Source organism: Clavelina lepadiformis, chromosome 5 (genome assembly GCF_947623445.1).
Source record: "Clavelina lepadiformis chromosome 5, kaClaLepa1.1, whole genome shotgun sequence".
Lineage (NCBI taxonomy): Eukaryota > Metazoa > Chordata > Ascidiacea > Aplousobranchia > Clavelinidae > Clavelina > Clavelina lepadiformis.
In genome coordinates, this window is record NC_135244.1 from 223,317 (window position 1) to 235,141 (window position 11,825).

General features: G+C 38.3%; 3 protein-coding genes across 7 annotated transcripts; all 3 read right to left on the minus strand.

Moving 5' to 3' along the window:
* Nucleotides 1–350: 350 nt before the first annotated feature.
* Nucleotides 351–3,142, minus strand: LOC143461327 (retinol dehydrogenase 12-like). Its single transcript, XM_076959216.1, has 7 exons — nt 2,977–3,142; nt 2,778–2,914; nt 2,613–2,718; nt 2,360–2,519; nt 2,068–2,228; nt 1,057–1,138; nt 351–825 (listed from the first exon to the last, which is right to left on the minus strand). The coding sequence occupies exons 1-7, from the start codon at nt 3,104–3,106 to the stop codon at nt 642–644; spliced, it is 960 nt and encodes a 319-aa protein (XP_076815331.1). The 5' UTR covers nt 3,107–3,142; the 3' UTR covers nt 351–641.
* A 2,139-nt stretch (nt 3,143–5,281) lies between these two features.
* On the minus strand, nt 5,282–8,880 carry LOC143461328 (dehydrogenase/reductase SDR family member 13-like). The gene is made up of 8 exons (XM_076959217.1): nt 8,725–8,880; nt 8,134–8,636; nt 7,935–8,071; nt 7,771–7,876; nt 7,441–7,600; nt 7,176–7,330; nt 6,219–6,303; nt 5,282–5,767 (listed from the first exon to the last, which is right to left on the minus strand). The coding sequence occupies exons 2-8, from the start codon at nt 8,261–8,263 to the stop codon at nt 5,584–5,586; spliced, it is 957 nt and encodes a 318-aa protein (XP_076815332.1). The 5' UTR covers nt 8,264–8,636; nt 8,725–8,880; the 3' UTR covers nt 5,282–5,583.
* On the minus strand, nt 8,289–11,639 carry LOC143461329 (retinol dehydrogenase 12-like). 5 transcript variants are annotated; one of them, XM_076959219.1, is made up of 7 exons: nt 10,338–11,325; nt 9,888–10,147; nt 9,622–9,731; nt 9,406–9,568; nt 9,178–9,338; nt 9,005–9,086; nt 8,289–8,929 (listed from the first exon to the last, which is right to left on the minus strand). In XM_076959219.1, the coding sequence occupies exons 4-7, from the start codon at nt 9,465–9,467 to the stop codon at nt 8,896–8,898; spliced, it is 339 nt and encodes a 112-aa protein (XP_076815334.1). In that variant the 5' UTR covers nt 9,468–9,568; nt 9,622–9,731; nt 9,888–10,147; nt 10,338–11,325; the 3' UTR covers nt 8,289–8,895. The 5 variants fall into 5 exon arrangements, with proteins under 5 accessions (XP_076815334.1, XP_076815335.1, XP_076815333.1 ...); XM_076959220.1 differs by having other exon boundaries at nt 9,626–9,731; nt 10,455–11,324; XM_076959218.1 differs by having other exon boundaries at nt 9,626–9,731; nt 10,338–11,324.
* Between the last annotated feature and the right edge of the window lie 186 nt (nt 11,640–11,825).

The window sequence follows — 11,825 nt, forward strand, 5'->3', positions numbered from 1 at the left end:
AATTAGGCCGCAACATGGGCTGCTCCTTCAATAAGTCTGCCGATTGGTCAACTCCAGCAGTTGTAATCAAGTAACCCATTAAAAAAATCCCCTGCAGAAAAAGGTGAATGTCTCGGGCAAGCAATGCTCATCAAGTCAAACATCCAGGTGTTAGTCGGAAGAAAGCGCAACCGACCTTATTAGCCTTATTGTATTCACTGCAGCTTCATGATGTGCGCTGGTGTGATGTGCGCTGGTGTGATGTGCGCTGGTCGCCAAACTCACTGTCAGCCTAAAGTCAAAGGTCATAGACACAAATAAATCGCAAAATGCGCGGGTGAGCTGCACCATGTGGTTGTGCAACTATAAGGTGTGGGTGGACGCGAAACAATTATTTAGTTATCATTCACATAATTACATGTCATCAAGAAAGAAACGCGCAATTACGCATGGACGATAACAATTTAAAAGCTGAAAAACGTCAATTAATATTCAAATATCGCATTATCATGTTAGCTTATGATAAACAAACAACATGTGAAGCTTCTTGGGTAATTGTTAAAGGGAGGGGCTTTGTTCGTGTTCTAGAATAAGAAAATGTCGATCATGTTCATGTCAGTAATTCATGAATTACTTCCACCAATTCTGGTTTATTCGATAATTTATGGCGACGACAAGCCTGTGACTTCCAAGCTTTTTCTCATCAGTGGCTCCCAAGAGCTCTCATTTGTGGCGTGTGGTAGCAGTTCGTCGTGGCGAAAGCCAGTAAAAAGACCACCATTGTGTTTCACCACAGAGTCATCGAGAACTAGTTTAAGCAGGGGCTGGTAGCCGTAGTAGACGTCCCTGTTAGAACGGGTTTGAATTTAGTGAAATTAAATCAACAAAAATTTAATCAAAACACAGCCCATAGGTGTATTATTAATTCTTGTTCATTCGATAAAGATTTTCTTTGATTATAAAAGTTTATGAGGTTTATGATGTAATACTGCATTTATCAATAAACTAATCAAACACAATTAATGCGGGACATTCGTGTGAAGAAACCTTGTTGCAACCATTCAGGAATAAACTTACTGCCCAAATAAGAACATTGGAGCGTCGAATATGAGCTCTTGCAAGTCATGGTTGTCGTCATATCCTTCTGTGTAGACGAATCCTGCGATTATAACAGGATGCTTAAAGTGTCAGAAGGAGCAAGGGAGTGTTTAATCAGACAGTGAAGAAAATCTTTGAACGATTGAAGCTCGATGATGGTTCGTAGTCGCTCAAAAGGGCAATTTCTCAGGTAATTAGATCGGCTTTTTGGCGAAAATGCATTTCTATGGAAAGTCCATCTAGAAGTTGAAGCCGTCAAACAGGGTAAAAGTAAGATTTATATGATTTTGTTTGACTCTTACGTAGGGTTTTAAAAACCTGTTTAGACCAATCAGAAGTCAGCATGGTTGGTGTTGTTTTCTAGCCTGGGTATTACCCTAGCAGTTCGCATGATTGAATATCCTAGATTCGTTGCAGATTTAGGTTAAAAATAGCCATGAAAGTAGCTAAAATTGTTTTTTTAGACCAAAAATTCTTGTGTTTTTGCGCCTCTGTAAAAAAAGTATGAATCATGTTTTTTTGATGGCATTTTATGAAATGATAATTCAAAGCATACTAAATTGACATGCAAAATTTTTCGTATAATCAGTCTTTTAGTAAATTCACTGTATAATAAAACAAAAGCGATTTTATGGCATTTTTTGTTGTCTGACGGCTCCTTAAAGACGCTCGTCTGGAAATCGTTAGATCCAAGTTCGAATACCTAGCAGCAGAGCTTTGTAAAACTTCTAAACAAGAACAAAACTAGCCTTTGTCGACGTCACATGCGCATTACACCGAAACCATTTTGACTTTGTTTAAAGACGCTTTGGATGCGACATCGTCATAAACAAAGTGCTTCCCGCGTAAACTTTCCGGTAAGGGGAGTGAACACTCAAGCCGTGATTGCCAAAGTTTGTTCATTTGCAATGAAACTAACTGACACTATGTCATCAGTTTAAAAATATATATTCCAATTTATGAACTTATCTGATCTCACACAACTATCACCTGGATTAAAAATATAAACGGTGACGTCATAATCCTTCAGTTTACGGCTAAGGTTGTGTATGAATTGGATGTTGGCAAGGTCAGATTGGCCGAACATGAAGCAACTGTCGAAGTAACCTTCGGCATCCCTGGTCATGTCAGATTCCTTCACTTCTACATATCTAATTAAGAATACACGACTTCACATTCTACTATCAGCTATTACACAACATTCGTTGAGAACACGCTCAAGTTGCTTGTTATGTATAAGTGTCATATCAATATATAAGCATATATGTTGGCGAGCTCTGACTTGTATAAATCTGACGTGAGGTTGATGATCCGGACCGGTCTCTCAGCGCTTTGCTTCTTCATCTTCCCCAGGAGCAGGTTGGTGAGGAGAAAACGACCAAAGTAGTTGGTGACAAAAATACGATTCAATCCATTTTGGGCCATACCCCTCAGCAATACACCTGCGTACGTACAAGGACATGCCGTGGTTCTCATCTGTTCATTTGAAATAAAAGTTTGTTGAAAACCAGAAGATATTGTTGAATCATAATCACCTGCATTGTTGACGAGATAATCGAGATGTTTTTCGCTTTCATCAAATTCTTTTGCAAATTTTCTCACAGAATCAAAATCTTCGAGATCAACTTGCATTGCTCGAACCTAAACACAAGTTAAAATTTATTCTCAACTTCATCGTGATAATAACAGACATCACATACCTCATGGTTGCCGCTTTCTTTAATAATTTCATCTTTAACTTTGTTTGATTTCTTCAAATTCCTCGATGCGATAACAACACGAGCTCCTCTCTTGGCAAGATCCATCGCCGTCGCTTTCCCAATCCCAGAGTTTCCACCTGAATATTTCAATATTGACCATGACAGCTAGTTGAGTTATCGAGCAGTGTCAAGTACTAACCAGTGATAAGAACGGTCCTTCCATTTAACTTCTTGTCACTTTCATAAATTGGTCCTCGCTTCACATAATTCAACCAGTAATATCCAACGACCACTGCAATGACAGCACTAACCAGTAATTTGAACGACATTTTCTACATCAATTACCTTGATAAAGTAAATATAACAAACATTGAATTGCGTGTAAACCGTACTTAGTTCTTGGTACAGACAAAACATGTTTTGCGATTTCGTGTTTAAGAATTGAACAAAGTTGATCTCAGCGATTGCGTTGTTAACTCGCACAATCATTCACTATAGTTACGACACAAACGTTACTTAACGCATAATGCGGTGACAATTAACAACGTTGTCGGCGGAAATAAACAATAAACATTTAAATGGGTAAATAATGCAACAAACAATCTAAACCAAATAAGTAAAACATATGTTCAAAAAAGAGAATATGTAGTAGTTTCGTGCATTAGTATTTCATAAAATATCTTCCACTGTTAAATACGTCATCATATGATGACGCAATAAGTCGTCTCCCTTTACTCGCTCTGGTAAAATAATAAATTGCAATTTAACTTATCTCGGCAAATTTTGAATAAAACTCCAAAAATATATTTCCAGGCTGATGGAAGGCTATCTCCAAACCTAATCTCAAACATGTACAAGTCAGGTTAAACTTGTAGGCAGTGGAGGATATTTCCAAGCTCAGGCTGAACCTAGATACAACGATCTTGTACGTGGTGGCACTTGCGGCAACACAAACAGCGAGATAATGCGACCTATTAAGTCGAGGTTTTGCAAAAAAATGACCTACTCGGCACGTCGTAGAAACGAGGCCGTGCAAAGGTCGCACGTGTTGAATCCACAAAGTGATGACACAATTAAGATGTTAATCATTAAAATTGTGATGAGCGTTGGATTGACATTAACTTTAATGCAGTTAATTATAGAGCTTCCCGGCTCGGTGACGTCGTGGATTCAAGGTGTAGACATGTCACCCGGGTTTATTATTGCTGGTTGCGCTGCCGCTTTAGTCTATTTGAGCAAGACATGAACGACCCTTGCTCTTGTTGACCACTGCTGGCCAACACTTCCAAGTTCTGGTCCAAACATTTTTAAGAAAAATAAAAAACAAAACGAGGAATTTATTAAACTTTCATATCTGGGCGACAACTGGGAAGGAAATCTGCGGCTTCATCAAACCCCGACTATGAATTCCAAAATAAAATTTACGCATAAAACAACTTATGTCGGTGATTTTCTTGAGCAGAAATATTTTGAAGATCCTCTCCATAAGACATGTTTGTCGTACCGGCTCAATAGGTCATATGGTGCGTATAATACATAGCACAAACTCACAGAAGTTCCCTCACGTCAGTGGAAAGAACCCGGAAAAAGCTCCAATGACAAGCGTGAAGCAGCCAGACATCCCCACGAACATTTTATTACCACAATGAAGTTTGCTAAACAGGACATTTTATGAAGGGCTTGTCAAGATCGGAAACTGAAAATAAAAGAAAGTCTCGACACAGCAACCAATCGCTTCTTCTATTTCTTTATAACATTCGACAGCGTCGTTTAATTGGTCCTTATTCACTTCATGCCACTAACTACAACCGGGTTTTTTCTCATACTCTAGCAGTTACAAAAATCGCTGCATAATCAGTTCTCTAACACATTGATAAAATGGTTGACCGAAACGTTTGATTAATAAAAAGTTTTAAACTGCCTATGCTCTTGTGTTTGTTCTACGTATGAATCATAGCTCCCAACAGCATTGGATATTGTTGTTCAATTCTGCTTCTGTTGCCTTTTCTCGTCTCAGCAAGCTTCTAATCCTAGAATACTCGAATCGGGGGCTCGTTACCTGAGAGGAGATGGGAGGGCTGTAACAAAACTCACAACTACCCCATGCGACCTTACAACGCCTATATAGACTGTGATTGGACGTGGCTGTCAACCCAGCTTTTGATTATTTGTTATTGTCCACGCTACGATTAAGCACCGGCATGAAGCTATGGCGCCCAATGCTCTGGTTACTAATTCATTGTCGGCAAACAACTTTATCAGCGAATGACTAAAGTAAAAGTAACTATAGGCAGTTGATAAGCAACTTCATATGGGAGTAAGCAACCGATTAATACACTGCAGATAAGATAAACTGCCAAGGAACCGGTATCCAATGTCTCGCCGACCGATTAAACTTGCGATTTTAGTTAAAAATTTATCGTTTAAATTGACAAAAATTGTTTTAATTGATGTAGTCCATGGTAAAAAAGTTGCATCTTAATCGTCGAAACCTTAAAAATCGATCAACCGAAAAAGATCATTTATTTAAAATTATCAATCAATCAATCACATAATGACACGTCATCACGAAGAAACGCGCAACAGTATAGATCAAAATTTAAACAAGTTAAAAGCTGAAAAACGTCAATTAATATTCAAATATCGCATTATTATGTTAGCTTATGATAAACAAACAACATTTGAAGCTTCTTGGGTAATTGTTAAAGGGAGGGGCTTTGTTCGTGTTCTAGAATAACAAAATGTCGATCATGTTCATGTCAGTAATTCATGAATTACTTCCACCAATCCTGGTTTATTCGATAATTTAAATGGACGACAAGCCTGTGACTTCCAAGCTTTTTTTCATCAGTGGCTCCCAGGCGCTGTCATTTGTGGCGTGTGGCAGCAATTCTTCGTGGTCGAAGCCAGTAAAAAATTCACTACTGTATTTCACTACAGAGTCGTCGAGAAGAAGTTTGAGCAGGGGCTGGTAGCCGTAGTGAAGTTCTCTGAGTGAACATTTTTGAAATTAGCGAAAATAAATCGATAAAAGTTTGCAAAAACATCATTTCATAGGATTTGTCAAATTGCGCTATTTTTATTTATAAGGCTCGTTAATTTTTGAATACACTTAATTTTGTAATGAATTAATATTTTCAACTCATATGTAGCTGTTTGCTTGGAAAGGGTCATGACTACACTCATTCTATTTTTTACAGTTTCTCCATTGCAATTGTTTTCGATTAAACTAGAAACCAAAAAGTTAACATGGGAGGTGGCCTTATTACTTCTTGGACCTTATTTGCTGCAAGCACCTTACTAATTTGGTAAACATCTTATCTTGGTAACAAACTCCTATAAGGTCTATGATGTAATAATTATATCAAATTAAACAATAATAAGACGTGACACAGTATATGGGTATTAGGCTATTTCCCGGGTAACCAAAAATAGACTCACTGTCCGAATAAAATCATTGGAACGTAGAAGAGAAGCCGCGCCTCATAAAACAGATTGGTGTCATATCCTTCTGTGTAGACCCATCCTGCAAATATTAACAAACAGCTTAGAGTGCTGAAAGCCAGAGGTGGCTGTACCGCGGTACTATAGCACTGAATTACTGTACCGCGGTACTATAGCACCGAATTATTGTACCGCGGTACTATAGCGCCGAATTATTGTACCGCGGTACTATAGCGTCGAATTATTGTACCGCGGTACTATAGCACCGAATTGCTGTACCGCGGTACTATAGCACCGAATTACTGTACCGCGGTACTATAGCGCCGAATTATTGTACCGCGGTACTATAGCACCGAATTACTGTACCGCGGTACTATAGCACCGAATTACTGTACCGCGGTACTATAGCGCCGAATTATTGTACCGCGGTACTATAGCACTGAATTACTGTACCGCGGTACTATAGCACCGAATTGCTGTACCGCGGTACTATAGCACCGAATTACTGTACCCCGGTACTTTTTACTGCCGATGCCGCGGGACCGTCGTGTAATTTGAAACGAATTAGCGCAGCAATGTTTATTCTCAGATTGAGGAAAGTTTTGCCACGATTTAAACTCCGTGATAATTGGTCGTCGATCAAGACCTGGTTACCAGGGTTGCGTGCGTTTAAAAATCTATATCTCTTTACAGAGTTCCTCTGAGTGAAAGTGAGACTTTAATGACTGCTTTTCAATCGTAGAAGACGCAAATTGATCTTGAGCCTGCGACGGCATATTGTGTCGCAGGCAGCTGTGAAGTCTGCTAATATTTTCCTATGATCATAATTAGCCTGGACTGTATTCGCTGCACTTGATCGTCGGTCATTTTGTAAGCTCGTCAAGTCAAGGTCATCACAGAGTGGGAAACAGGTCTTTGAATTAATGAACTTATTTGACCTCACACAATACCTACCTGGATTGAAATTATAAGTCGTGATGCCGTTGTTCTGGCGACTGAGGTTACGCATGAACTGAATGTTGGCAAGATCAGTTTGGGCGGTGACTGTGAACATGTCCATGAACCCTTTTGGATCCTTGGTCATACCAGACTCGGTGACTTCTGCGTATCTAATTATTAATAAAGCATTTTATTAATGAATTAAAATTACGGGAAGTAACATTATATGTTGGTTTCTGAGTCACAGCAACTATTTTTGTATTTGTTGGCGAACACTGACTTGTACGCGAATGTCACGAGGTTGATGATCCGGACCGGTCTCTCAGCGCTTTGCTTCTTCATCTTATCCAGGAGCAGGTTGGTGAGGAGGAAACGAGAGAAGTAGCTGATGACGAAGTATCGGTTTATTCCATATTTGGTCATGCCTTCCAGCGTCAAACCTGCAAAGTAGTTCAATCGAAAAATAGACAAGTTATTGTCACACCTTCAACTTTCAGTGTCACTTTTCTAGCAGGATTAACCCTGCATGGATCAATGCACGGTACTGTAGGTGGTTCGAAACTGAAATGAAAATTTCTTGAAAATCAAAGAATTATTGAATCATAATCACCTGCATTGTTGACGAGATAATCGAGGTATTTTTCGCTTTCATCAAATTCTTTTGCAAATTTTCTCACAGAATCAAAATCTTCGAGATCAACTTGCATTGCTCGAACCTAAACCGAATTTAAATTTATTCTCAACTTCATCGTGATAATAACAGACATCACATACCTCATGGTTGCCGCTTTCTTTAATAATTTCATCTTTAACTTTGCTTGATTTCTCCAAATTCCTCGATGCGATAACAACACGAGCTCCTCTCTTGGCAAGATCCATCGCCAACACTTTCCCAAGCCCAGAGTTTCCACCTGAATATTTCAAAATTGACCATGACAGCTAGTTGAGTTATCGAGCAGTGTCAAGTACTAACCAGTGATAAGAACGGTCCTTCCATCCAACTTCTTGTCACTTTCATAAATTGGTCCTCGCTTCACATAATTCAACCAGTAATATCCAACGACCAATGCAATGACAGCACTAACCAGTAATTTGAACGACATTTTTTACATCAATTACCTTGATAAACTAAAAGGAGAAGATAATGCATTCGGCATAACGTAAAATTATTTTAGGTAACAAATTAAAAACATTTTGTAGAATTTTGTGTCTTTAAGAATTGAAAAAAGTTGATCTCGGCGATTGTGTTGTTAACTCGCACAATCATTCACTATAGTTACGACACAAACGTTACTTAACGCATAATGCGGTGACAAGTAATAACGTTGTCGGCGGATACAAAACAATAAACAGGCAGTGAACAAGCGCAATAACGACAATCGTCCAGGCAAGGATGATCGTCATGCAAAGGAAAGCAAGAATAGTTTGGTGTTTTACAAACATTGCTCGATAGTGGAGGAGGTGAAGTGGAGCTCACTGTAAAGGAGAAACATAAACAGAGTTTGATAAATTTTAGTGCAACAACTTGGACAGCTACTTGTATTCAAATACGAATCATAATCACAATGATAAGGCCAGCAATGATTTATTGTATGGATTGTACAGTCAACTTTGAACTGAGCTTTCAAAGTTCTCCCCTGGCAGTTTTGTTGATGGCGTTGGATTGTAGTTCTGTGTGTTGGCATTCCATGAAATATCCTCCACTATACTTCATCACATCATCGTCCAACACGCATTACAGAGTTGTTTGTGCCCCATAAAATACATTCCTGATGATAGAAAGGAGCTTTAAATTTACCGTCAATGCACGACCTGATAACAATCTGACTTGCATTGCAACTCACCTCAGAAAAGGTTGAAACATAATTTTCAAAACATTTTTCCAGGCTAATGGAAGATTTTTTCCAATTTCTGTCTCAATCATACCTGGTACAAGTCAAATTTTTAATCGATTTTGTGAGAAGAAATTTTTTTAGAATTTATCTGACAAACCATAAATTAATTTTCATGCACCCACCTGGATGCACAGCGTACGCTGTTATTTTGTAATCCTTCAAATTCTCGTGAAGTTGCTGAGTGAAAAATATGTTGGCCAGTTTGCTCTCACCGTACACAGCAAACATGTCGAAACTTGAAGTGACATTCTCATAAATTCTGTTCATTGTTGGCTGGCCCATTCTGATCAAACATTGCCAGAATAGTTAGTATCGGTTCAAAGAAGCAACAACTTTGATGTTCAACTTACTTGTAGGCCTCTGAAGAGAGGTTAATGATCCTGACTGGACGGGATTTTGATTGAATTTTCATTTTGTTACTTAAAAGATCAGTGAGGAGAAATGGGCCGAAATGATTGATTGCAAAAATTTTATTCACTTCAGACTTGGCAAATCCAGCAAGACTTATCACTCCTGTGATTTACTGCAGTTACAAATAACAGAAAATAAAAATAAAGTCTTCAGACAAACCTGCATTGTTGACGAGGTGGTCGAGAGGTTTTTCGCTTTCATTAAATATTTTTGCAAATTTTCTCACAGAATCAAAATCCTTCAGATCCACTTACATGGCTCGAACCTAAATAGGCAGTGAAATTTATTCTCGTACGAGACAGTCGACATTGAATAAGCAACCTACAAAGAACAGACATGATTTGGTCGGACCAAAGCAACTGAGGGGAGATTAGGTTAAACTGAAACGAATGTAATTGTAAACGTTTCTAGATTTATTTACATAATTCTACATTCTTCTACTCCAGAGGTGACGAACATGCGGCAAATCGCTTTGACAATCGCTCTTGCGTGACGAAGCATTCCGGCGGGACCAGCAGTCATGAACTTTCTTTGACCTGTTTCTAATCTTTGCACAATGCGATATCAAAAGCTGATTGCACGATTGAGTTCCAGTAGTATGTCTTCGATAGATTGCCGACGATTAGAAACTCAACCGACGGGTTTTTTGCGGCCGCGGGAGCAGCTAAAAACCTGACCTGACTGAAAAACACGACGCAGGATGTGAGCAGTTAAGCCTTGCAAAGCCATATGGGCCTATTGTTTACGTTATAAAAAATATTGATCGCGATTAAAGTTGAGTCTTTCCCTGAGTTATTTAACTTTAATATGAAAGATATTGTTGAGTTGTCGAGCATTGATAAGTACCAACCAGGGATAACAACCATCATACCATTCAACATCATTTTCCACATTAGTGGGATTGTAGTTTTCTGTGTCTTGGAATCCTGTAAAATATCCTCCTCTCTATTTCACCTGATCTAAGAACCTGACCTGCAGTGCAACTCACCAGGAAAAAGCTTGATGAACATTTATCTCCAGCTTTGGCCTCAATTAAACCATTCAAGTAAAAAAGCTGTAGGCACTCCAATGCAGAGGAGGATATTTCCAAGCTCAGGCTGAACCTAGATACTTGCCACAACGATCTTGTACGTGGCACTTGCAGCAACACAACCAGCGAGATAATGCGACCTATTAAGTCGAGGTTTTGCAAAAAAATGACCTACTCAGCACGTCGTGGAAAAGAAGCCGTGCAAAGGTCGCACGTGCTTAATCCACAAACAAAGTGATCACACAATTTAAGATGTTAATCATTAAAATTATGATGAGCGTTGGAAAGACAACTTGGTTGTTAATCAGAAAATTGTGACGCTATCGGTGCTTTCACTTAGTTTTGTAACAAAGTATTTTTTATAGCTGTTTGTAAAGTCACAAAAATAATTCTTGTTTTCCCACCAATGAATGGAAATTCACTGCAGGCCTATACACCAAACATGTCAAAAATTGTAGATACAGTTGTAACGGAAAGTGGGTATATGGCACTTGAACTTTATAGGTTGACCCACTCAACTACAATAAGTAGGCTACTTGTTGAAATGTTTATTGCGCGTGATAGTATATGGGTCTCATGAGGTCTTTGTAATTGTTCACCCTGACGACTTATTGTCTTGTGAAGATGACAATAAAGTTGTCTATCTTGACACTGAACTTCTTCAAATTGAATTCAACAATGATTACACAGGAATGACAACTGTAGCCTATATACTGATTATATTGAAGTTTCTTTGAACAAATACATTTAGACAAAACATTAGCACAGCAACAGCATAAAAACGTCCATGTTACAGCGATGATCTTACAAGACTTCATGCATTGAACAGCTGTGAATAATTCACGCAAGATAGGCAGGCACGACATTTATGTCACGACTTAAAACGGAAAACAGGAAGTTATCGGTACGCAATATTATCTATCATTGACGTCATGTTTCGTAAAGCAGACGTTTGAAAATAAGAATTCTATATTCTATTCGATTTGTATAATATAATATCCCTTTATTATCACACAGTCTGTCTTTTGCTGGCAGGACTATTTTGTTTATTAAAGTGTCTCATTAAATGATTAAAAAGTTATTTAATTGATTGATTAAATTATTTAAAAAACCATTTACCTTGGGACCTGACTATTTTGATAATAATATTCGAAGCTGCTACTGCACCGTTCAGCCAAACCGGGATCGATACAGTTGGACACAAAATGATAAAAACATAAAATTCAACATCTATTTCATTGACATTAAACAGGAACATCAAAGTCAATTTTGGATTTCTTTTTTCTAAAATGATTGTTTGCTAAAGCGAAGAAAACACAATTTGATTAT

What these genes read in the sequence shown, in the direction of transcription:
- LOC143461327 (XM_076959216.1), bottom strand. Translation starts at nt 3,106, where the DNA reads ATGTCGTTCAAATTACTGGTTAGTGCTGTCATTGCAGTGGTCGTTGGA. An exon ending in AAGGACCGTTCTTATCACTG is followed by an intron (nt 2,915 to 2,976) that starts GTTAGTACTTGA and finishes TGAAATATTCAG; the next exon opens with GTGGAAACTCTGGGATTGGG. An exon ending in CCAATGTTCTTATTTGGGCA is followed by an intron (nt 826 to 1,056) that starts GTAAGTTTATTC and finishes CCGTTCTAACAG; the next exon opens with GGACGTCTACTACGGCTACC.
- LOC143461328 (XM_076959217.1), bottom strand. Translation starts at nt 8,263, where the DNA reads ATGTCGTTCAAATTACTGGTTAGTGCTGTCATTGCATTGGTCGTTGGA. An exon ending in AAGGACCGTTCTTATCACTG is followed by an intron (nt 8,072 to 8,133) that starts GTTAGTACTTGA and finishes TGAAATATTCAG; the next exon opens with GTGGAAACTCTGGGCTTGGG. An exon ending in GACTTATAATTTCAATCCAG is followed by an intron (nt 6,304 to 7,175) that starts GTAGGTATTGTG and finishes TAATATTTGCAG; the next exon opens with GATGGGTCTACACAGAAGGA.
- LOC143461329 (XM_076959219.1), bottom strand. Translation starts at nt 9,467, where the DNA reads ATGAAAATTCAATCAAAATCCCGTCCAGTCAGGATCATTAACCTCTCT. An exon ending in CTCTCTTCAGAGGCCTACAA is followed by an intron (nt 9,339 to 9,405) that starts GTAAGTTGAACA and finishes ATGTTTGATCAG; the next exon opens with AATGGGCCAGCCAACAATGA. An exon ending in AGCGTACGCTGTGCATCCAG is followed by an intron (nt 9,087 to 9,177) that starts GTGGGTGCATGA and finishes GACTTGTACCAG; the next exon opens with GTATGATTGAGACAGAAATT.